The sequence below is a fragment of the Aethalodelphis obliquidens genome, unplaced genomic scaffold (genome assembly GCF_003676395.1).
Source record: "Aethalodelphis obliquidens isolate GAN/ISIS:26980383/991018 unplaced genomic scaffold, ASM367639v1 scaffold23, whole genome shotgun sequence".
Classification (NCBI taxonomy): Eukaryota; Metazoa; Chordata; class Mammalia; order Artiodactyla; family Delphinidae; genus Aethalodelphis; species Aethalodelphis obliquidens.
This window is the reverse complement of record NW_020837967.1, coordinates 11,667,290-11,692,455: the sequence shown is the minus strand read 5'-3', so window position 1 is coordinate 11,692,455 and position 25,166 is coordinate 11,667,290. Positions and strand designations below refer to the sequence as shown.

Below are 25,166 nucleotides of genomic sequence, written 5' to 3'. Positions count from 1 at the left end.
GGTACCCTTACATTATACGTACTACATATTATCTAGCCATTAGTTATTAAAAATAAAAGTCACTTTGAATTACTTCATTAGGGTGAGATATTTATTTTTTCTACTGACTATCATCTTCCTTTCTTTTTTCTTTTCTGACACACATTTACTTTAAAAGAAAATTGTGGGAGACCTAAATGCAGCACTTGGAACACTCACGTGTTGAGAAGAAATACAGCTTTTCATCTAAACTAAGTGAAGAAGCTAAGTTTTGAAGTCACTCTACAGGGTTCTGTGCATAGATTAATGTATTCGTGAACTCTGTATAGAGCAATCACTGCTTTGTGATCTCCCAAGTTCAGTTTAATTCAGAGTGATGCTGCACTGAAATCATTATCATCAAGCCACTATTTTTCACTCCAAATCTATCACTGCTGACAGTACACTTAGAAGTCATACATACAGTTTTTAAGGGGTTACAATAAAAAGGAAAGTCTTTTCAAGTTATGTGTGAAGACAATGTACTAAACATCTGAAATTATAATGATTCTGTCTTCTCTGACTTTATCCCCAAGGTATTTCCTTCCTTTCACATTTAGGATTATCTGGGGAACATGATGTGCTTTGCTCTGTATGAATTTAGAGACAGACAGAGAAGCTACTGTGCTACTGTCTACTTAGAAGATTTTATTGACTTCTGGAAGCATTTGCTGGTCCCTGAATTATTTCTTCCTTTTCCCCCAATGGAAAACTGGTCATCATTCAGTTGGATCTTCTAGATTTTTCAGTGGAAAAGGCAACATCTTATAATGTTATCGGCTCCCACCCTGAGGTCCTGGGTTTACCAGTGTCTTGAAGACTGTTCACAGAGCAGTCCTGGCAGCAGAAGGCATGGTGGCGGGGGAGAGGCACACGGGGAAGAGGAGGAAATGCCGGGCGTCGAGAAAGGGGCAGTGAAAGTGGAAATGGAAAAATCAGGAAAGCCAAACGCTGTGTGACACAGGCATTTCAGCCCTGCTCCGAGGAGGTGCACACAGTTCATTGCACAGAGTTTTCTGCAGACTCGCCAAGCGATAAAGGCTTGCTGGACATGTGAACGGAACAGAACAAGCTTTTAAAGGTTGATATGTTTAAAGGCGTTGTGCCTAGAACAATGTCAAGTTTTTTGCCAATGTTGTCCATCTATATTTTAGCCAAAAATATTCAGTGCTTTCTGTACACCATGCATTCTTCAAAGTACTTCGTATAAAGTAAATGATTTAATCCTTGTGAGAGTTCTATGAGGTGGAAGCAGTATTCTTACCATTTTCTGGCTGAGAAAAATAAGACAAAGGAAGATTACATAATTTACCTAAAACCATGGAGCAGGTAGCAAGTGGGTAAACCAGGATTTGCACCTAATGGTCTTGTTGCAAAGCTGACATAAATGCTATTTAGTATTAATAGTAGACTCAATAAGTATCAGCTGGATGGCTGTATGTAATAAATGATTGCACTTAATAACTAATGTTGATTGAAAATGAGTAACCATTTAAATTTAGAATTGGCACTTTTATAAATTACAGTGATGGAATATTCCTTTCCTCTCTATATGAATTTTCTTTCTACTTTTCTATTCCATAGAATTGGTGGTTGCATTTTATAAGATTTTTGTACAAATCATCTTTAAATCAACTTGAATTTAAAAAGAGGAAATACTGAATTCATAATGTCACTTTTTAAAAATGAATAAGCTACTTGCTTCCAAAAAGGAGATACGCTTCTTAATGTATCTTTGGACAGGACAAAGATATGCCTATTCTTTTATTTTATTTTTCTTTTTAGAAAAATACAATAAATTTGATAGTAAATTGAAGATAGCACCATGATGTGTTCAGAATGCAAAGAAATAAAAAAGCATATATCTAGCTTTATGTTGGCCATGTACTAAATATTATCTAATAAACTGAGTTATGTGTTTTTGAATGGAAAGTAAAAAATAAATATGAAGCTCAAGTAGCTTTCTTATTTGCAGGTAAGGTAGATAACCATCAAATATATATCTCATCTATATCCTCTACCTTCTCCACTTTCACTCTTAATCAATTCAAAACTTTGTTCTGCATTACCCTGAAGTCTAAAAAAATATGCAAAGATTACAGAGTTGTCAGAAAGTCCAAGAAAAATTTCAGAGGTGGTCTGTTAGGACCCTAAAAAGGATTATAAGTCTATAGATTCTATATAAATCTATAAAAATATGATTTGCTTTTTGAAATTTTCTGGCTCTATTCCCCTCCAACTCTTTGATGTGGGTCTTCACTATCCTTCATCTATATTTAGTATATTCAATTTTGATTCTACTCCCAGGGATGTTTTTATTTGTTTGTTCATTTTTTGTTTTGTTTTTGAATGCGGGCTACTGTCCTAGAAAGGAATCCTGATGGATCCATTTGAGTTTTCATGGGGTCTAGACTGCTCTAGCCCCACAGACCTAACCACAGACCCCTTGGACCCACTTGTTCTAAAAGTGGATGAAACCCCTCCCGGTTTTACCTGTCATTCTCAAACCACGTGACTGCATTTTTCCAGTGAATATCTGTTGGGCCTTTCATGATTCTCCTGGCTTCTCTCTTATAGACATAAACAGCATAGAGATCCTGTTTATACTGGGTTTTATAGGGATGTATTTTCACTTAATTTTGTTGCATATGTTTTCCATAGCTTATAGGCTTTGTTAACTAGGTTTTGACTTTAAAAAATTATTTAAAATACTTTTTAAAAATTGAAGTATCATTTACATACCATTAAGTTCACCCATATAAAGTTTACAATTTAATGGGTTTAGTATATTTATGAAATTGTATTACAATCACAATAAAAATTTAGAATATTTTCATCACCCCATAAAAGAAACCCCATATTCATTAGCAGTCACTCCCTACCCCCTGCTCTTTAGCCTTAAGTAACCACTAATCTACTTCTGTCTCTACACATCTGCTATCCTGGGCATTTCATATAAATGGTATCATACAGTATGTGCTCTATTGTGGTTGGCAGGATGTGACAGAGAAATAAACACTGTCATTTTTTAAGTTCTTCATCTCGAATGGGGAACAGCAACAATTCCATGATAGATTTTATGGTGACCGGTTTGCATATGATTTGAAGCTGGTTTCCTAATATGGGACAATAAAGCACCACTTGAAAATATGGCATAGTTAATAATAATGACGATGGAATATAACAATAAAATGGAATACATAAATTTTAGTATGTGCCAAGACTATTCTAAGCACTTCTCATATATCAACATATTTAACATTCACAGAAATCTATGATGGAAGTGCTATTTTTATCAACCCCATTTTATTGATGAAGAAACTGAGGCAAAGTGAAATGAAGAAACTCACCCAAGCTAGTCGGTGGCAGAGCCAGAGTCCACGTCCAGGTAGTCTGACTGGACACCTTGTTCCTAACCACTATTCTACACTGCCTCTCTGATGTTTAGGTGTTTTGTCAGATACCATTCTCTTCCAAGTTGGCAATACTAGAAAACAACATAGGGTAACTTATGCTCTAATTTGCTTTCTTGTTACTCATTTTTCACAGCACTGCTATTTTAGTGGCATATAAAAACTAGGGGGACCAAAAAAGTCATTGTTTTTTAGTTCCAAACATAGTCTTTTAAACTTTTGCAAAATACTTTCTTTTCCTATCTTGACTAAAACATAATCTGAAAATCCTCGTTATTTGTAGCAGGCTGGCTATTTAAAAAATGGTTACTTCTTCCTAAAATATATTCGACATACAGTTGACCATATTCACTACGATTAACCAAAATTTGCCTTTTTATTTATAACAAAGAAAGCCTTAAAGTAGTATATCACTAAATGTATAAGACATTAAAGTATTAGTCAGTACGGTGAATGTTTGATCAACTTGAACGAAATGAGTTATAATCCTGTAAATTTTCACAGGACTTTAAGAGAAGAAGGGAAAGAAATAGTCCACATTTCTACATGAAACTTGGCAGAGCTGGGATAATAGCTCTCATTTTTCTTCTGTCCTGAATCGGCCCATCCAAGAATCATTCTGCTTCCCTTGAGAGGAAAAGAATCTCTCCTGTTTAATAAGTTACTAGAAAAGAGTTTCAAAAGCATGTTCTAAGATACCTTTTCATGATTATATTTTCAGATCCCCTTTTCTGTGGTCCAGGAACCCTCTCCTAAACATCTCCAAGCCCAAACCCTGTCTTTTGCTTGACATAGAGACCTGGAGCTCTGTGACCCCTGTGCTCACCTAGGGTGCACGAATTCTGATTTTATGTAATATGTATGTACCTATGTATATGTGTGTGTATGTATGTAGCTGAGTATCAGCTGCCTTTGCTGGAAACATGGTGGGGTGTGTGGGAGAGACTCAAACTCCAAAAGACTGACTCCTAAGCAGAATCCTTTCCACCAGCCCTGGTCATAAAGAGAGCAAATGCTTTAACAGCACCAAAAACCAAAGTCACATTTTTGCACTGCCTTGGTGTAGTGATATTTTAATATGAAAGCAGCAACAGAATTAAACAGCATTCAGGTTTAGCTCTTGAGTCCCAGGGGCTTGCCTCTAAGTGAATCAGTATAAGACACCACAGAAGGCATATCTTTCATGGGCAGGATATATCACACTGTACTATTTTGGAAATCAGATAGAATGACTCCTCAGAAAGCAACTGTGCCAGCTGTGAAACTGTACAAATGTATTTATAATTATTTTTGACATTTTCTGGGTAGTTTTGTAAAGAAAATCTAAGTGTAATTATACTTCACATTTAGAAGCATGATAAGTGATAGCATATTTTTTCAAGTTACTATTCACTTGCTAGGGTAGCATTTTAAATCCCTTAAGCAGAGCTCTCAATTTAAGTTCTGCTTGAATTATACTTGGTTGCATGTATTTCTTATATATCCACTAACTTCCAGCTTTCTAACCCTTTTTACTGATTCATTTAAAATTAATTAAATTACATAAATGTATGTGAGTATTAGGCTTACATTTTAAATTTTGTTGAAAATTAATTCAAAGGACAACACTGCTGCATGTTAGAAAGGGGATGATGCAGAAGGAAGAGAGGAATTACTTGTGTAATTAAAGGATGGAGAAACTATTATCTCTTAACATGTAGCTAAGTCCAACCATTATGAAATTATCTCTTTCGATTGATTTTTACGTATGTACAAAATACGTAACTGCAGAACATTTTATAAATATGAAGCAAAGATAAAATGGCTAGATTATAAATGTGCTTCCAAATGGCAGTGCTTTCCAGAAACTTACCAGTCGTGCAGTTTTCAAATTCAATGTCGTCAATTGCAGCTCCTCCTCCCAGATCCCTTGTTCTGATACCTTGAAATATGACTTCAAAATTCCTTAACTTTCCTAGAAGGATGACAGCCTTTTGCCAATGATCACCAGAGTTCTGCTTACTTCCTTGCCATACTTTTGATAGTCCTTTCTCTGTCTGAAGGTAGAGAAGTTTGCATTAGGCAGATGATTAAACACAAAAGAAGGAAAAAAACACAACAACAATTATTTAGAACAGAAGCATTTGATCAATGAAAACTGATTAAAAAAACTGATAATATTCATGATATATTTTACCTCATTAAAACAGAAGCTCATTAATCTACTAGGTATTCCCAAAAGCAATACTAGCAAGATTAGCAGTAAACTTGTTTCGCTATTTTCAGAGACATCATTATTAGAAAGCGGCCTACTCAGTTAAATCCACTTCTCCTTGCTTGCCCACAAAATTCTCAATGGATATTTGATGGAATCTGAACAGTTTACAGGTGCCCTGGGTTTACAGCTCTAGGTACCCTTCCCACCAACTTTCTACTCACATTCTTGAATCATTGGTATTGCACCTGCCTTTACAGAGCTTAAATAACTTACATAAGGAAAGAGAAAAGAGAGATAAGAGGAGGCATATGTGGGAGAAGTCACATATCCCTGATGGATATGATAAGAAATTGTGAAGTGAATTGAGCACAGAAGGAAAGTGATCATTTCTCGGACCAGATTTCAAAAATTCTATTATATGATTTTGGATATTTATAAAATTCTACTAGAATGATTATATGAGCACCAACAATAATTATTTTATACCAAATTATTCAATGGTAAAGGAAAAATTAATTTTCTAAGAAAAATTATTTAAATATCTCCTCTTGAGACAAAAGTTTCCTTCAGCAACAGAATACAAAGAAACTATGAGGGACGCATGCATGCACAGTTGGGGCAAATTATGAACAATAAGATACAAAACGACTGAAACCCAACTGCCACTTCTGAGGTGCCAGGAGCAAAAAGCAGGGGACTGTGCATGATTCCTGCACACAGCACCACCAAGGGGGTGGGCAGACCACCTAAGCCATTCCTCCAGCCCGACCCCATACCCTCACGCCATTTAAGGGACCCCCCCCCTCAGGGAGCGAGCAAGGGAACCTGGCACTTGTTTTCACTCGCTTGTGCTGTAGCATGAGTCCCAATAAAGCCTTGCCTGAATTTCTTGTCTGACCTCGTCTCAATTTCTATTGATTAAAGAGTGCAAGAACCTGGGTCAGTAACACTCTGAATGTGTAAGGTTGGTCTGCTAGCAGTACAATATCCTAATATATGAACAATCCTGGTATAACGTGACATGACATGGTATGACATGACATGTAGCATAACCCTAATGACACAAAAAAATGATACCAAGAGTAAACCAGAATATAAGTCAGTCGAGCACAAGGACAAGGCTTAGACTGTGTATGTTGCTCTTTGCTATTCTGGGCATAGCCCTTATTGGGAATTAGAGGTTAACATATCATGATGATGGATATATAGGAAAGAAAGAGAAAAAAAAAATAGAATTATGTTTATGGTTACGCCCCCAAAATTACTATTTCAGGGTCCAGTATTGTGTTTTCATGATGAATTCACAAGTAAACTTTGTCACTGAAGCTTATAATCAAAACAGTGGAATAGAAGAGAATATTTAACGGAACGGCATCTAGAAAAGCAAGCAAGATGTTCCAAATGATTTATAGCACACAACTGTGATATACATAATTTATGGATTTTTAAAAAAATGTACACTAAAGAAAAAAGAGAAATGCTTGAAGAGGGGATCTAAAAGAGTTACACATTCATAGACCCATGCTTTAGGGGAACTAATGTTAATAAATGTGACTGACACCTTGTTCTGTTAAAGGAGAGACAGATCAATCAAGCAGCTCTTCTGTAGAATAACAGAGAGAAAGTAGAACTCTGTATCAGTTACTCTAAAACTAACTTCGCAAAACAACTAACAGTGCATAGACAGAGCTTTCAACATCCTCCCCAAAACAACAAACACATTTTTACACCCAGAGACACACGTAGCTTCTTCATTGAAGGGGATGGGAAAGTCACACCTTATTAATGGAATTTCGTATCTGTTTAATGACTAAGGAAGAGAAGCTTTTTCAGCGTTAGTCTTTGACTGTCAGTGATGTCTTAGTGATTTGGAACCAAAGGAATTATTAGTTAAATTAAAGATTAAAGTAGAGGGCATCTAACACTTAGCAATATAACAGGCATAGATAAAAGTCTGTTTTAATTAACAAACTTAATTCACTTTGCTAATTTTTCCTATTAGTCGGTTTCAGCAACTCATACACTATGCCAATCCCCAAAAGGGTTTTCAACAAAGAAGGTTGTGTGATCACTTTAACCAATAAAATACAAACCATTTCTTAACTCTGACACCTGGCTTTCTAATAAATGAGACTTAAATAATATACTCATTGTCATTTTATGTGGTAGGAAAAAAAATGAGGGTTAAGTCTTTAAGAAAACCAACCATGGATCAACCTAATGATGGGTTATTATAATATATCATTCTAACATATTTGCTCTCATTCAACTCTGGATATAACATACCAAATCATATTCCCACAATTATCAAAAGTATTAATCCAAATGTGCAATGGAGATTTATTTATTTATTGACTTATCCAGCCAGTCCTTTTCATCACTTATTCAGCAAATATTTGATGCTCACACAGTTGCCATATACTACGTTAGACACCAGGAATAAGAAGGTGAAAAGAGAGGAAGTCTACCCTGTGATGGTAATCATTTAATAGAGGTGAGTCATAAAAGTAAATTACCATAAAATTACTATAGAAACATAAAACAGAGCAACTTTTAAAGAAGTGGTTATATATCCATTCCCCCAATTGTTGTTCTGCACACACTGTTGCTTTATTTAGTTAAAATTCTGATAACAATTCTTTCTAAATACTTTAAGAGAAAAATCTCTCAATTCCAATCATGACTTTGCTACTGCCCAAGGATACATTTATGGCGTTCATGTGGTTGTTACATTCAAGAACCCAAGGCAGTAAATATTTGAAAAGTGAGTAAACACACTAATAACTGTAAAAAATAGACACTAATACGATAATGGTTAAGTTATAGAAATTGAAAAAATACTTTCTTCTTACAATTCAACATTTTACACAACTTTGAATTTATTTCCCGAAAGTATTATGCATATCGATGATTTACCTTATGTATTGCATATTTGTTTTGGCAATATGCTTGTCTTCCTGCTTTATGCCAGTCTCATTCCCTTTGGGTTATGCAAAGAAAGGCAGTAAGAAATGCTAAAAAGATAGAGCCACTTCAAGTTATAGATATGTATTAATGGAGTATAGCCACTTGGAATTTGTTTCATATGTTTGAGGTAAAGATATAAATTATCCCCAAATTATGAACCAATATTTTCAAAACCAATTGATCAAAACTCTTTCCTCCACCGACACCTTTAACATATTTTGAACCTGTTTCTACAGTTTCTAGGTGAATTTCTGATTTCTATTCCTCCATCAATGTCATACTTATTAAGCCACTAGATTTTCTTCTTCTGGGAAGATTTGAGTGGACTTCCTTTCCTACATTCCTCCTGCTATGAACAACTAAAACCCCCAGAGATCATATATAATTATGTATAAACAGAAGAAGACTCTGAAAAGTGGAGAGAAGGCAGATTAGCTAGGGACCTTGGGACTCAAGGGAGCACAAGGTGGTGTTTCCTAGCTTTTCCTTTTGCATCATATATTCCAAAATTGACACGAAAACCTGACAACCTGGAAATGAAACATGAGCAGACTACTTTCTTTAGCCAAGGGACCAGGAAAGGGGAAGTCCAGCGAGAATGAAAATATTTAGATAATAATAGCTCTACAACAGCCAAATACCATAGAAAAATTACTATCTGACCCCCACTCCCAATAACAAAGGCTGACCAGAGAGCCTAGACTTTCACCTATAACATGCCCCAAGGGCCCCAAGACCTCTCCTCCCAAGTTTTTTTTTTTTTTAATGAAGGAAAACTAAAAGAATACATCACCTTTAGACCTACCCTAAATGAATGGCTAAAGGAACATTTTAAACAGAAAGAAAATGATAAAAAAAAGAAATCTTGGAACACCAGGAAGGAAGAAAAAATAGCAAAGATATTAGTAAATACAATAAAATTTCCTTATCCTCTTTAATTTCTAAGTTATGTTTGATTGGTTAAGAAAAAATTAAAACACTGTCTAATATGATTCTAAATGTATATAAAGGAAATAATTAAGACATAAATATTATAAGTGGGTGAGAATAAAGACATGTAAAGGGAGTTAAGCTTTCTACACTTGAGTTGGTTAAACCTTAACATTAAAATTTAATAGGTCACACTTTTATCCTCAAAATTTTTTTTAATTCTTTTGGTTTTCTCATACATTCGCTCTCCCAAATGAATCTTAGAATAATTTAATGCATAACTGAAATATTTAAATATCGAATTATTTTACCTGAGATATCATTTATGTTTCAACTTGTTTAGGTCTCTTTTCATGCTACTAACTAAAATTTTAGAGTCTTTAATATAAATAGCTTAACACTTATTATAAATTTATCTCTAGCTATAGTACAGTGTGTGTTATAATGGTGATACTTCTCCATTACTGTTTTCTGACTACTGATAATACAAAGAAACAATCATATTGTCAGGATGGTGAGCTAACAATGGCTGGTGCCTCCATCACCCACTATCAATCCTGAAAAACTACGGAATCTATTGGGAAGGATGGATTTGGGGAACAGTAAAAGGAAAAGAAAGGGGGGGAAGGAAGGAAGGATGGAAGGAAGGGAGGGAGGGAGGGAAGGAGGGAGGAAGGAAGAAAAGAAGGAAGAAAGAAAGAAAGAGACAAAAACTGAGAAACACCTGGGAAGGCTATACGTTGTCTTGAACACGGGTGTCGAATAGTGGGGGTGGTGATGGTGGTGGTTTGCAGCAGTCTGGGGAAGAAGGTGGCTGAAAATAGCCATAAGAGTGTAGGTTGTAGTCGAGAGCTCCTGTATGGTCATGTTTTCCTTCCTCCTTGCTTGGAACAATGATTGCCAGACTCTTCAGAAAACAGTAATTCAACTTCAGGCTGTAATATCTGTGAAGTATCAAAGCAGTTAAAAACCTTGCTCAAATGAAGAGGTGATAAGTCCACTCTTCCAACACAATTCCCCTTAAAATTCTTAGAGATGTGAATTACAATCTACAGAGTTTGCCACCTACACTTCTGCTTCCAATATTTAAAGGTTCAAATGATGATAGGAGAAGAGATGCTGCCCAGTGGAAACTAATGGAAGTGATCAATAGTTGTTTTGTGGTACTTAGGTCTCTCTGCTGTAAGGCTCACCCTTCATTCACATTTCCTTAAATTCACCTGGATGGACACAGGCAAAGGGCTGGTATTCTGCTTTTTCCTAAATCACCGGAGAGCACCTCACATTACTACAGATGCAAGAGTTCACAGGCCAAAGTAACTGGACTCTAAGAGGCCAAATATCTACTAGAGGATGAGAATAAACTGAACAACATATAACATCTAAAGCAGAATTTTAAAAACAGATGGAATCAGAGTTTTAAAAGGCTTTGTGCAAGGTTTCCTCTGCTGGGCAAAAGCTTTTAAGTTTAATTAGGTCCCATTTGTTTATTTTTGTTTTTATTTTCATTATTCTAGGAGACGGATCCAAAAAAATATTGCTGTGATTTATGTCAAAGAGTGTTCTGCCTAGTTTTCCTCTAGTTTTATAGTATTCGGTCTTGCATTTAGGTCTTTAATCTATTTTGAGTTTATTTTTGTATATGGTGCTAGAGAATGTTCTAATTTCTTGGATAATGATGCCTTTTAAGATACAACAAAACACAAAGGACATGATCTATGAAAAAAATAATTGTTAAACTGGAGTTCATTAAAATTAGAAACTTCTAGCCTGTGAAAGGTAAAATCAAAAGAATTAGAGACAAGCCACAAACTGCGGTAAAATATTTGTAAAAAATATTTCTGAGAAAGACTGTTATCCAAAATACACAAAAATGCCTAAAACTCAAAAATAAAACAAACAACCTGATTTAAAAATAGGGCGAAGACCTTAACAGATACCCCACCAAAGATGATATAGCAAATACACATATAAAAGGATGCCCCACATTATATGTCATTAGAGAAAAGCAAATTGAAACAGTAATGATATACTACTGCACAGATGAGAAAGGCCAAAATCCAGATCATTGACAACACCAAACGCTGGTAAGGAAGTACAGCAACAGGAATTCTCAGATTGCTAGTGGAAATGCCAAAAGCCAAATAGTAGAGCTACTTTGGAAGACATTTTGGCAGCTTCTTACAAAACTAGTCATACTCTTATCATATGATCCAGCAATCTCACTCCTGGGTATTTATCCAAAGATTGCAAACTTATTTCCACACAAAAACTTGCACATGGATGTTTATAGCAACTTCATTCAGAACCGTCAAAACTCAGAAGAAACCAAGATGTCCTTCAGTAGGTGAATGGATAAATAAACTGTGGTGCATTCTTACAATGGGATTTTTTTTTCAGTGCTAAAACGAAATGAGCTGTCAAGCCATGGAGGAAACGTAAATGCATATTACTAAGTGAAAAATGCCAATCTGGAAAAGCTACATACTATATGATTTCAACTATTGTAGGAAAGGCAAAATCATGCAGACAGTAAAAGGATCAGTGGTCACCAGGAGGAGGGGGAGAAGAAATGAAGAGACAAAGCACATAGGATTTTTAGGACAGTGAAAATACTCAGCATGGTATTACATATACCACTATATACTTTTGTCCACACCCATAGAATGTACAACACCAAGAGTGAACCCTAAAGTAATGGACTTTGGGTGACGATGACGTACCCTAGTAGGTTTAATATACTTAGTAAAAAAAAAAATGTACCATTTTGGTGAGTGATGTTGATCATGAGGGAGACAGGGAGTAGATGGGAAATCTCATTTGTTGTAAACCTAAAATTGTTCTTTAAAAAATAGCTTTTTTTTTTTAAAAAAAGAAACTACCAGAAATCTTAAGGAAGTTTAAGAAGTAGTTGGAATGGGTAATTTGAGAACATGAAGGATTGAGGGATATTAAAAAATAATTGATTTCAGAAAAAAACTGAACTAGGATTGAAACTTCTAGAAGCCAGATATGAGATATGAAAGATGATATGGAATTATTATCCCAAAATACAGTAAGTGTCATACTGATATGCCTCCAGGCTGTGAAGTCAGACAGTCAGGTTGAAACCTGAGCTCTGCCCCTACGAGCAGTTATTTCACCTATAAAATGGAGAGTAAATGTGTTTACCTCACAGCATTGCTGTGAGGATTAAAATAAGTAATGTTAACAGAGAACCTACATTAGTTGTTGGTATTATATTGTAATAATATTTATTATTAACAAATGCAAAAATGCTAAATGCAAAAATAAAAAGAATTAAACATTATGAGTGAAAAGATAAGAGATGTGAGTAGATTTAGAAAGTCCACAATTGAATGCAAGAGTTCCAGGAAAAAAGAGAGAATAGATTTTGGAGGAGCAATAATCAGAAAGAACCATAAACGAAATTTCTGAGATAGGAACAGCTCAAGATTTTAAGACCAAGGCACTTCCTGGTGAAATCTCTAAACTCAGAGTTTAAAAGAAAATGTCTCAAACTTCCAGAAATAGGAAGTAGTTGACTTACAAAAAATGAGAATTATATTGGTAATCAGGGTCCTCTCAACTAAAATACTAAGTATAGAAAACAGTGGAACAAAATTTTCAGGCTTCTGAAGAAAACAAAGCAGAAGCAAAAGAAAACAAAGCCTAAACAAAAATGGTGATCCTAGAACCTACACCTAAGCCAACAGATTTGTGTTAACTACAAAGGTAAAAGCATAAAAATTGTGTTCTTGCCCTTTTGAGGGGCTTGTCATTTATTCCTGCTGTGGAAAGGTCTAGAACAAACCACACTCCCTTTGCCAATATTCATAGCACCTCTAATGTTAGAAGGATCATTATATTCACTCTAACATACTCCTGTAGAATACCACTGCCATGAAAATTGTCATGACATTCTGGAAAAGCCAGAACTATAGAGATGGTAAACATATCAGTGGCCGCCAGTGATTCAGGGTGTGTGAAGGGAATTGAATAGTAAAGCACGGGGGATTTTTTAAGGCCGTGAAACTTTTCTGTAGAGCATTATAATGGTAAATGTAAGACACTGAGCATTTGTCAAAACCCACAGAATTTTACAGTAAGAAAGTAACCTTAATGTATGCAATTAAAAAAACATCTTTAGGAGGTTGCAATATCCCAGGAAGGAAGGCAAAATGTGACCAAACTATATAAATGTATTACAAATGTATGAAACAAGGTCATTGAGGCTAAGACTCATGTCTATTGCAACAGAAAAATGATATTAAGGAAAAATAGAAGATCTGAATAAAGTATGGACTTCAGTCACTAATAATGTATTACACTGGTTCATTACTTGTGACAAACGTGTCATCCTAATAATGTAAGATATTAATAATAGGGGGAACTTGGGTGTGGGGTATACAGGAACTCTCTGTGCAATCTTTGAAACAATTACATGAATCTAAAACTATTCTAAAATAAAACATTTAAATAAATGTCATTTTAAAATATATAAATGTATATATCTATATAAAAATATATAGTGTAATTTCCACGAGTAACTAAAAATTATCAAGTCAAATTTGAGAAAGTCAGAAAAAGTAAGAACTATAAGAACTATTTGATCTCTACTCATTTTTAAGATAATAGAGCACAGCTTCCAAATATTCCACTTAAATAAAACTTTCTTTTTGTGTTTGGCATGTTCATGAGTTATTTTTGCTATTAATTTTTTTGAAATTTCATCAACTTTTAAAAAATTTAAAATACTTTTAAATAAACATAATGCTCACAAAAGATTAAGCACATAAAAAAGATGCAATGTCGTACAGGAATCATTCTGAACCAAAGTCATTTAATACATGTTTGGTCCTAATCACTGGTATAGCAACCAAATTTTGTCTTCTGCCTCTAGATAAGACTAAAATATTGATTAATGATGCCACATGGTACTAAAACCCTTCATTGCCATAATAAAATGTTTTTAAAATATCTTTTAAGAAATGGAAAGGAGTGGCTAGAATTTAGTATAATATCTGTATCTAGCAGATAAATATTGATAATTCTTTAAATCATCTAAATATTAAGTATTTGAAAAAGTAAATACTAGAAATTTATAGTCTTTAAACCTCCAAACATTTTCAAATATTTAAAGTTTATATATAGTTTAATCCTATTTTGAATTTTCAAAAATAGAATGAAATCAAGTACAGGCTATTTTAAATGTGCATCAAATCTCTTCCACAGAAATATCTTGCAAACAGCTATTTTTTTGGGAGTAAAATCTGTGGTCAGTGGCTCTTGTGCTTACAGGAGGTTTTCTGCTCTGACAGAATGATTTTGAAGTTTTGACTAATATGCTCACTGAACAGACACGTGTGGTTTTAGACGTACATTCATTGAAAACATTTTAAACAGTATGTCCTCATGTTTTCCTAGAATAATGCTCCTTTAAATTTAAAACATTTATTTCTTGATAGTTTTCTTTAAAATTTTAGGCAACCAATATGGGGGTCTTAGGCAATGTAGGCAGTGTAATGCAAAGCATAGAGATCAATAAAGCTGCAGTTGTATAATTTCTTACAATCACTGTTTTTTTTTTTTTTTTTTTTACCATTCCAATCTTTCTGTTTTCCAGGGTTTCCAACTACAGAATCATAACATCATTTACGCTGTACAAGATGGAAAGTTTAGTTTCTCTTTCATTCATACACATACACAAATTTGATATATATATTTCCCAGTATGAGTGATTATCTTTTTCCCTTCAAATGTCACCTTGGAGAAGCCTTCCCAGGACCTTCAGGGTGGGTTCCATTCTCACGCATATGGCGTCACCCTGCTTTAATGTTTATTGCACTTTCACCTCTCATTTTCCAGTATCATCTCGTGTTTTAATTATTTCAATAATTCTTCATTGTCTGCCTTCACCACTACAATTTAAAGTCCATGAGGACAAAAGCTTTCTCCATCTTACTAACCTCTGCATCTCCCATGCCTAAAATAAGTTTGGCACCGTGTAGGCACTATAAAAGCATTTGTTTAATCAATGAATACATACTTAATTCAAACTGGGGAATTAAGATGTTGCGTGGAACTGTTAGTCCTGGCTGAAAATAGCCTTCTTTATAAAAATTCTACTGGATTTCCAATTCTTTCTCTGATATAGGTTAAAAACTAGTTTTAATGTGTTTACATTGCATAGCTTGTCATAACAAACATTTAAAAATCCACTAACAGATATGTTCTCTAAACAGTGAGTTACTATATTCATAGAAGTAATTTCCTCAGACATACTGTAATTGTTTTAAATCTTAGTTGACACAAAAAGGAGTAAGAATTATTTATAATAAGAAATAGGCTGTGGAGCTGATTGTTCTGACAAAGTTACATTCAGAATGAGTCTTGCGAGGTCTTTACTCACTTTAAAGAAAGGGCTCGCTAACCCAATAAAACTTCCCAATCTATGATATTCAAGGTGATTTCCTACTTAGTGGTTGATGGCTTGTTTCTACTGTCTTTCACACTACCTTTGGTTCCTGAAGGAGAAAAACATTCATATGGTTGAACATAGAAGAATAATGGGAAAAAATAAAAAATGAGGAGTATTTAGGAAGCATCTGGCAGGAAGAACAATAAGAGGTGGCAGCAAGGTCTGGAACAGAATGTCAGTCGTGAACGATTGTATGGCATGCTGCCATTCATGAGGGCTGATAACCACTCGATGCAAACAGAACAGCATTTTATGACAAAATTATTGGACATAACTCAGCTCACTGTCTTCCTCCAGGGGTGGGGAATAATGAGAGAGAGAAAAAACAAACATATGTGTGTGAAACAGCAAATGTGTACAGAGCAATGACAAACCTCAAGGTAAGATCCTTGTGCAAAGTTTTCTTCCAAAAGGGACACTGGTATACAGTGTTTATACAATGTGAATAATGGTCTTTCAGTAGAGTATTTAAAAAATAAAATTCTCAATTTAAAGTAGTAAATAGTAGGCACAAAATTATAGGTATAAAGGTATTACTACCCAAAAAAATATATATTATGTGTGTATAAAGAATGAGAATGCCTGACTTGCATAAATCATTGGATTCACCAAAACAGGAATGCTGTTTGGTATTTAACAAAGTCAAATATATCCACACTTTTACTCTGAAAATATATTAACGAAATAAAAAGTAAATTGAATAAAGGATTACAAACCTAAAATCTGAGCATAAAGATGAAAAGATAATATTAGTATGAGAATTAAATTAATAACAAAAGAATAAGTCTAGTCATCAATTCACACGGGATAGGAATTAAGTAGGATAAACAAAGGTTTATTAATTACAGATTAGAACCCCAACATGATAAAATGAATTTATCATTTTTCTACTTACTTAACCCATATATTGAGTATCAAGTCTAGGTTAGACACCCTTCTACTTGCTGATAAAATGTTATAATGATAGAAACACAACCTAATATTCAGCTTGTTTTAAATAATCTCAAAGCAGACATGTTTAACTTGCTCACTACATTTTAATATTCCCTATTGCAAGTAATGAAAGAAATGAATAGCTATGATTCACATGAATGTTGAATTTTAATTTAAGTCAATTATTATTAGGTTCTTGTATAGGCCATTAATTGACATGGGTGTCAAGAAGAAAAGTAAGAAGCTGTTATGATTTAAGGCACTCACAAATAAATGGAAACAAAACCACCATGCAACTATTTAACTTGAATGTGAGCAAATCCTATTATATTACAGAAAAATAATATAGTACTTTGGTGGGGTTTCAGTAAACTGAAGGACCTGTGTGAAATTAGGAAGGTGTGATAAAGAGTATAGCATTTGAACTGGGCTTTGAAACCGAACAGAACATCACCAAGTACATAAAGTATATGAGGACATTCCAAGTAAAGAAAATCACATGACTGCAGACAGTGGGATATGGAAGTACTGGAATATTTGGGGAACCCTGAATAGTCTGATATGATTAGAATATCAAAAGTATGTTAAAGACTGAGGATGTAAGACTCAGACATAGAGACCAAGACCATACAATGGAAAGTGTCTTTAATTCCTTTGTGAGGGTTTAAGAGCTCAATCCTATAGCCAATGGAAAGCCACCTAAATTTTTTTTTTTTAAAGTTCTCCTAACTAGGGATCAAACCTGGGGCCCAGCAGTGAGAGTGCCAAATCCCAACAACTGGACCACCAGGAAATTCCCTACAATTTTTAAATAAGGGAGTAACCTGACCAGATCTGCTTTAGAAAGATCCGCTTTTTAGTAGAAAGACCTGAAGACCCTGGGCAGGATGGATTCATGGCAATTAACCCTGGAGCGATGGAGGAAAGAAATGGATGCAATATATAAGTAGACTGGGATAGGGCAGGTGTCATCAAGAAGGTATGAAATGTGGGAAGCAAAGGCTGAGGGCTCTAAGAGTAGATATTTCTATGGAATGAATGGGAGACATATGGGGCTGCATTGAAGATCTAGTTGAAATTGGAAATCAAATTCCTAATGGAACTGATATAATACACAGCTTTCTCAGTAGTCCAAAAGCAAAAACTAGAAATCAGATAAAGATTGTGGAAAATGTGGATGTAAAGTGTGTAAAGCAGAGCTGAGAAAACTTAGGGCTACAGCACTTGTCAGAAGAAGGCACATGCTTAGAAATCAGCCTCTACATACAGAGTGACTCTGAATCTTAGCTGTGTCACTTACTAGTGGGTGACTTTGGGCAATCACTCAATTTATTCCAGCCTCTGTTTCCTTAGCTGTGAAATGGAGATGACAGCAAAACTCATTCACAACCCTTTATTTCAAACCTCTATGACAAAAAATAAGATTTTTTAATTCAGAATTTTTCAAAATTTAGGCAGATATTATGGTTCACATACTATATTTTAGGTGTATATCCAGCAAGTTTATACTATCAATTCCCTAATAAAATATATGAATACTTTGGAAGTAAAATATATGACTATTTACATTCAATGGGATAAATAAAGACTACCAATAGCCTCATGTCAGTTTGTATCAGGTTTTCATGTTGAGTGAGTTAAAACGTTTTTTAAAAAATTTCAGAGCTTTTTATATTTTGAGTTTATAGGTAGGGTAGTGTGTGAACTGGTAGCACCTAATTCATAGGGTTGTGATGATTAAAAGAGTATGTAAAGTATATGTAAAGGATTTTGAAGATCATCTACCACACGGGAAATGATAGTTCTTACGATGGGGATGATGGCTGTGACCATGACAAAGAAGAGGCAGAGATTAAGAGAATAAGGAGGATTGGGGGTCACCATGAGATAGAAGATAATGATTAGTAATTTGAGAAATAAAGTAACAAAAGGTATTATTCAGAGATTAATATTTCAGAGTTAAAGAATTCAGAATTAGAGCAATTTCAAGTAAAGAAATGTTTTCCGAGGTATTGCTGGAAGCAGGTAAACATATTGCTTGTGCTTTATAAAGAAGGAATACCTTTGAGGAAATTAACAAAAAATGTAGCATGCAGTGAAAAGTAGGTAAAACTTTTAGAGACTGTCCATCCACTCACCTCCTAATCACCAGCACTTCATCTCCCAAAGGCTCTCTCTCCCTACCTGAAGAAGACATGAAGGTAGTAATGGAAAGTGCTATTAGGTCAAACTGTTCTTTATTCTGTCCACAAGGGGGGGACATTGACCTAGAACAGTTGACACCGGTCGGAGCTTCTCGACAGGTGGTGAGCTCCTGATGTTTCTAGCTCAGGAAGTTATTGTATGTGATTTGATATGTGGCCATCTTGCACATGTATGTGTATGGTTCTATGTAGTATACATATGTATCTTTTGGGGATGAACTCATTCATGGGAAATTCCATGTCTTATTTCTCTGTGTTCCTCTATCAAAGATGCCTAGTACAATTTGTCTTATATAGAAGATGCTCAATAAATCATAAAATAACTGATCCTCTTTGGCTTTCACGCATATGTACTGCATATAAATTATAATAATATTAATATAGGAGCTACAATTACACTGGGGTCTTAGATACAGTCTCTATGATGCTCATAACAACCCTGAAAAGTACCCATTATGAATCCATTTTATAAATAAGAAAACTGAGGCTCAGAGTACTTAGGACTCTTGAGACTGAGAACACATACCAAGAAATGTAAGGATACAGCAGAGGTTGGACCCAGACTTGTCTGAATCTAATGCTCATGCCACCACCTGCTACCTGGAACAGGAAAGCCACGCTAACAAGAGGCCTAATGCCGTATGGTTTAAGCCTCTGCGAAGCCAAATGGAAGATTTCTCTTTAAAAAGGTAATAACAGGGCTTCCCTGGTGGCGCAGTGGTTGAGAGGCCGCCTGCCGATGCAGGGGACACGGGTTCGTGCCCCGGTCTGGGAAGATCCCACATGCCGTGGAGCGGCTGGGCCCGTGAGCCATGGCCGCTGAGCCTGTGGTCTGCAAGGGGAGAGGCCACAACAGTGAGAGGCCCGCGTACCACACAAAAAAATAAAGAAAGAAATAAAAGGTAATAACAACACTCAGTCTATAATTTATTATCTGGACATTTTAACTGCTGAAATGCCAGGGTAAGAACTAAAAAATGAAAGTTTGATTTGGTTTAGCCTTTCAATTTATTATGCATATAAAAAATATGAGAGACATGCTCATTAAGGTTTAATATAAAGAGCTGTGCATGTCCCTTGAAGCCTCAGACAATAGTACCGAGACCCAAATGCCTATGAATGGCGGATTAATTACTCAGCAATAAATGGTAAGAAGTTTACTAAGGACAAGAATAAGAAATAATTATCGCATTTATTTATTCATGTCCTTGTTCCAAGGATGAAAGGTGGGGATACTAGAGTATAACAAGATGAAACTAAGTGATAAAAACGTGGTTAAGGGAAAACTCATGTGGTAAAAATTGGGCAAATCCTAGTACACTGACCTAGACGTTGGCCGCAGATATTCCTCGTAGTCACACCTGTTAGTAAAAAGAGGCTGCAAACACACACACGATCTAAAAGAGGAGGGTAATTAGAAAAGGGAGAACATATTTAAAAGGATGAAAAAAACACAAAGTTCTATCCATAGATTTGAGGGGCTAGAATTTCCTCTCATCTATGAAAAGAAGTATTCCAAAACTGCTTGTGGGCTTAGCAGTAAACAATGTCACAACTTCCAAGAATGACGTTTGGATGGGAGGACAGTGCTGCTTTCTCTAGGTATTTCCTATCCCTTAAACCACATGGTAAGTGATAAATGAATTAAAATCTCTCACTATTTTCAAACTTGACTTATCTATACTTACTTTATTCTGAGCACAATGGAGTATAATGGAAATAACCCAGATCTGTACTAATTAGGTATGTTTTTCAACCACTATGAGCCTCATTTTCCTCATCTGAAAACTATCATATTAACCTTGCAGTCTTTTGTAAGGATTGGAGATCAAGCGCTTGAAGCATCTAACACAATGTCTGACATAGAAGACATTCACATTTTACCAATATATGTTCATACATGAATATTTTATTATTAAGATCTATAGTAAATTAAAAAATATTTTAAAAATATAAATCATAATTGTTTAAACAGTAACATCTCTCACCCTATTTATTTCCAGTGAGATGTTTTGGGAGTGAGATGAAGAAAAATAAAAATAAGAAAAAAATATATATATACATCTTCATACTCAAGAATTAGACTAGTGCCCTAGGATTTGGTGGGGAGGGGAGACTAATGAATGGGCTGGTAGCTTGTGGCTCAAAGGAGACTCTAAGGACAAACAGTTTCTCTGCAATCATCCCACTCCACAATGCCCAGGACCACAGAGTCTCCACATAAAATCCATCTGTCCTCTCAAGAAGTAGAGCCAAATACCCACTGAAGGTCTTTTCCCTCTTATTTCCCTCTCCAGTTCTAAGCAACTCAGGACAATGTATGGAGCACTTCTTACACAATAGACAGAAAAGGCGCAGAATCATTCTTTTTTTTTTTTTTTTTTTTTTTTTTGCAGTACGCGGGCCCCTCACTGCTGTGGCCTCTCCCATTGCGGAGCACAGGCTCCGGATGCACAGGCTCAGTGGTCATGGCTCACGGGCCCAGCCGCTCCACGGCATGTGGGATCTTCCTGGACCGGATCACGAACCCGTGTCCCCTGCATCAGCAGGCGGACTCTCAACCACTGCGCCACCAGGGAAGCCCAGAATCATTCATTTTTTCATTGACCCTTGCAGTTCACGACAACCCACCAACAACAATCACACCCTTTTTCTGATTCCACACTTGTCAACCTCTAGGTTAAAATATATATATATATATATATATATAAACACATGTAGATATGTATGTATACATATACATGTACATACACATAACACCATACTGAGTATATATACACACACATATGTATATCTACAATAACTTATTCAATGCTACTATTTCTTGAGAGTCACTAGAAGCCATTCTTTCTTTCCACAGGGGGAGGCACTAACAATAAATGGAAGAAGGAAGAAATCATGAATAACAGGTGAAGTAAAAACTGAGGTAAAAATCAAAATAAACAGCCAAACCTCTACTATTAGGTTAAGAATAAGGAAAAGACTGATTTTTTTCTTGACATCTTGATTGGGGTATAATTGCTTTACATTGTTGTGTTAGTTGCTGCTGTATAACAAAGTGAATCACCTATACATATACATACATCTCCATATCCCCTCTCTCTTGAGTCTCCCTCCCACCCTCCCTACCCCATCCCTCTATGTGGTCACAAAGCACCGAGGTGATCTCCCTGTGCTATGCAACTGCTTCCCACTAGCTATCTATTTTACATTTGGTAGTGTACACATGTCAATGCCATTCTCTCACTTCGTCCCAGCTTACCCTTCCCCCTCCCCGTGTTCTCAAGTCCATTTTCTACGTCTGCATCTTATTCCTGTCCTGCCCCTAGGTTCTTCAGAACCTTTTTTTTCCCCCTAGATTCCATATATATGTGTTAGCATATGGTATTTGTTTTTCTCTTTCTGACGTACTTCGCTCTGAATGACACACTCTAGGTCCATCCACCTCACTACAAATAACTCAATTTCATTTCTTTTTAAGGCTGAGTTATATTCCATTGTATTGTGCCACATCTTCTTTATTCATTCATCTGTCGATGGACACTTAGGTTGCTTCCATTTCCTGGCTATTGTAAATAGTGCTGCAATAAACATTGTGGTACATGACTCTTTTTGAATTATGGTTTTCTCAGGGTATATGCCCAGTAGTGGGATGGCTGGGTCATATGGTAGTTCTATTTTTAGTTTTTTAAGGAACCCCCATAGTGTTCTCCACAGTTGCTGTATCAATTTACATTCCCACCAATAGCGCAAGAGTGTTCCCTTTTCTCCACACCCTCTCCAGCATTTATTGTTTGTAGATTTTTTGATGACGGCCATTCAGACTTGTGTGAGGTGATACCTCATTGTAGTTTTAATTTGCTTTTCTCTAATGATTAGTGATGTTGAGCATTCTTTCATGTGTTTGTTGGCAATCTGTATATCTTCTTTGGAGAAATGTCTGTTTAGGACTTCTGACCATTTTTGGATTGGGTTGTGTGTTTCTTTGATATTGAGCTGCATACACTGCTTCTATATTTTAGAGATTAATGTTTTGTCAGTTGCTTTGTTTGCAAATATTCTCTGCCATTCTGACGGGTGTCTTCTCATCTTGTTTATGGTTTCCTTTGCTGTGCAAAAGCTTGTAAGGTTCATTAGGTCCCATTTGTTTATTTTTGTATTTATTTCCATTTCGCTAGGGGGTGGGTCAAAAAGGATCTTGCTGTGATTTATGTCATAGAGTGTTCCGCCTATGTTTTCCTCTCAGAGTTTTATAGTGTCTGGCCTTATATTTAGGTCTTTAATCCATTTTGAGTTTATTTTTGTGTATGGTATTAGGGAGGGTTCTAATTTCATTCTTTTACATGTAGCTGTCCAGTTTTCCCAGCACCACTTATTGAAGAGGCTGTCTTTTCTCCATTGTATACTCTTGCCTCCTTTATCAATGAAAAGGTAACCATACGTGCATGGGTTTATCTCTTGCCTTTCTATCCTGTTCCATTGATCTATATTTCTGTTTTTGTGCCAGTACCATACTATCTTGATTACTGTAGCTTTGTAGTATAGTCTGAAGTTCAGGAGCCTGATTCCTCCAGCTCAGTTTCTATTCCTGAAGATTGCTTTGGCTGTTTGGGGTCTTTTGTGTTTCCATACAAATTGTGCAATATTTTGTTCTAGTTCTATGAAAAATGCTATTGGTAGATTGATAGGGATTGCATTGAATCTGTAGATTGCTTTGGGTAATATAGTCATGTTCACATTGTTGATTCTTGCAATCCAAGAACATGGTATATCTCTCCATCTGTTTGTATCATCTTTAATTTCTTTCATCAGTGTCTTATAGTTTTCTGCATACACAGGTCTTTTGTCTCCTTAGGTAGGTTTATTCCTAGGTAATTTATTCTTTCTGTTGCAATGGTAAAAGGGAGTGTTTCCTTAATTTATTTCAGATTTTCATCATTAGTGTGAAGACATGCAAAAGATTTCTGTACATTAATTCTGTATTCTGCTACTTTACCAAATTCATTGATTAGCTCTAGTAGTTTTCTGGTAGCATCTTTAGGATTCTCTATGTATAGTATCATGTCATCTGCAAATAGTGACAGTTTTACTTCTTCTTTTCTGATTTGGATTCCTTTTATTTCTTTTTCTTCTCTGACTGCTGTAGCTAGGACTTCCAAAACTATGTTGAATAACAGTGGTGAGAGTGGGCAACCTTGTCTTGTTCCTGATCTTAGTGGAAATGGTTTCAGCTTTTCACCATTGAGAATGATGTTGGCTGTGGTTTTGTCATATATTGCCTTTCTTATGTTGAGGTAAGCTCCCTCTATGCCTACTTTCTGGAGAGTTTTTATCACAAATTGGTATGGAATTTTGTCAGAAGCTTTTTCTGCATCTGTTGAGATTATCATATTGTTTTTCTCCTTCAATTTGTTAATATGGTGTATTGTATTGGTTGATTGGCATACATTGAAGAATCCTTGCCTTCCTGGGATAAACCCCACTTGATCATGGTGTATGATCCTTTTAATGTGATGCTGGATTCTGTATGCTAGGACTTTGTTCAGGATTTTTGCATCGATTTTCATCAGTGATGCTGACTGTAGTTTTCCTTTTCTGTGACATCTTAGTCTGGTTTTGGTATCAGGGTGATGGTGGCCTCGTAGAATGAGTTTGGGAGTGTTCCTCCCTCTGCTATATTTTGGAAGAGTTTGAGAAAGACAAGTGTTAGCTCCTCTCTAATGTTTGATAGAATTTGCATGTGAAGCCATCTGGTCCTGGGCTTTGGTTTGTTGGAAGATTTTTAATCACAGCCTCAATTTCAGTGCTTGTGATTGGTCTGTTTATATTTTCTATTTCTTCCTCGTTCAGTCTTGGCAGGTTGTGCTTTTCTAAGAATATGTCCATTTCTTCCAGGTTGTCCATTTTATTGGCATATAGTTGCTTGTAGTAATCTCTCATGATCCTTTGCATTTCTGCAGTGTCAGTTGTTACTTCTTTTTCATTCCTAATTCTATTGATTTGAGTCTTCTCAAATCTCTTTT

The 25,166-nt window shown here is 35.6% G+C and overlaps 1 protein-coding gene across 1 annotated transcript in view; it reads right to left on the bottom strand.

The window, feature by feature from the left end:
* MALRD1 (MAM and LDL receptor class A domain containing 1) overlaps nucleotides 1–25,166 on the bottom strand; it is a 604,410-nt gene that overhangs the window by 209,119 nt on the left and 370,125 nt on the right. The window contains exon 30 of the mRNA XM_027121490.1: nucleotides 5,284–5,467. Coding sequence (XP_026977291.1) covers nucleotides 5,284–5,467 — 184 coding nt within the window. The remainder of the gene's footprint in view (nucleotides 1–5,283; nucleotides 5,468–25,166) is intronic.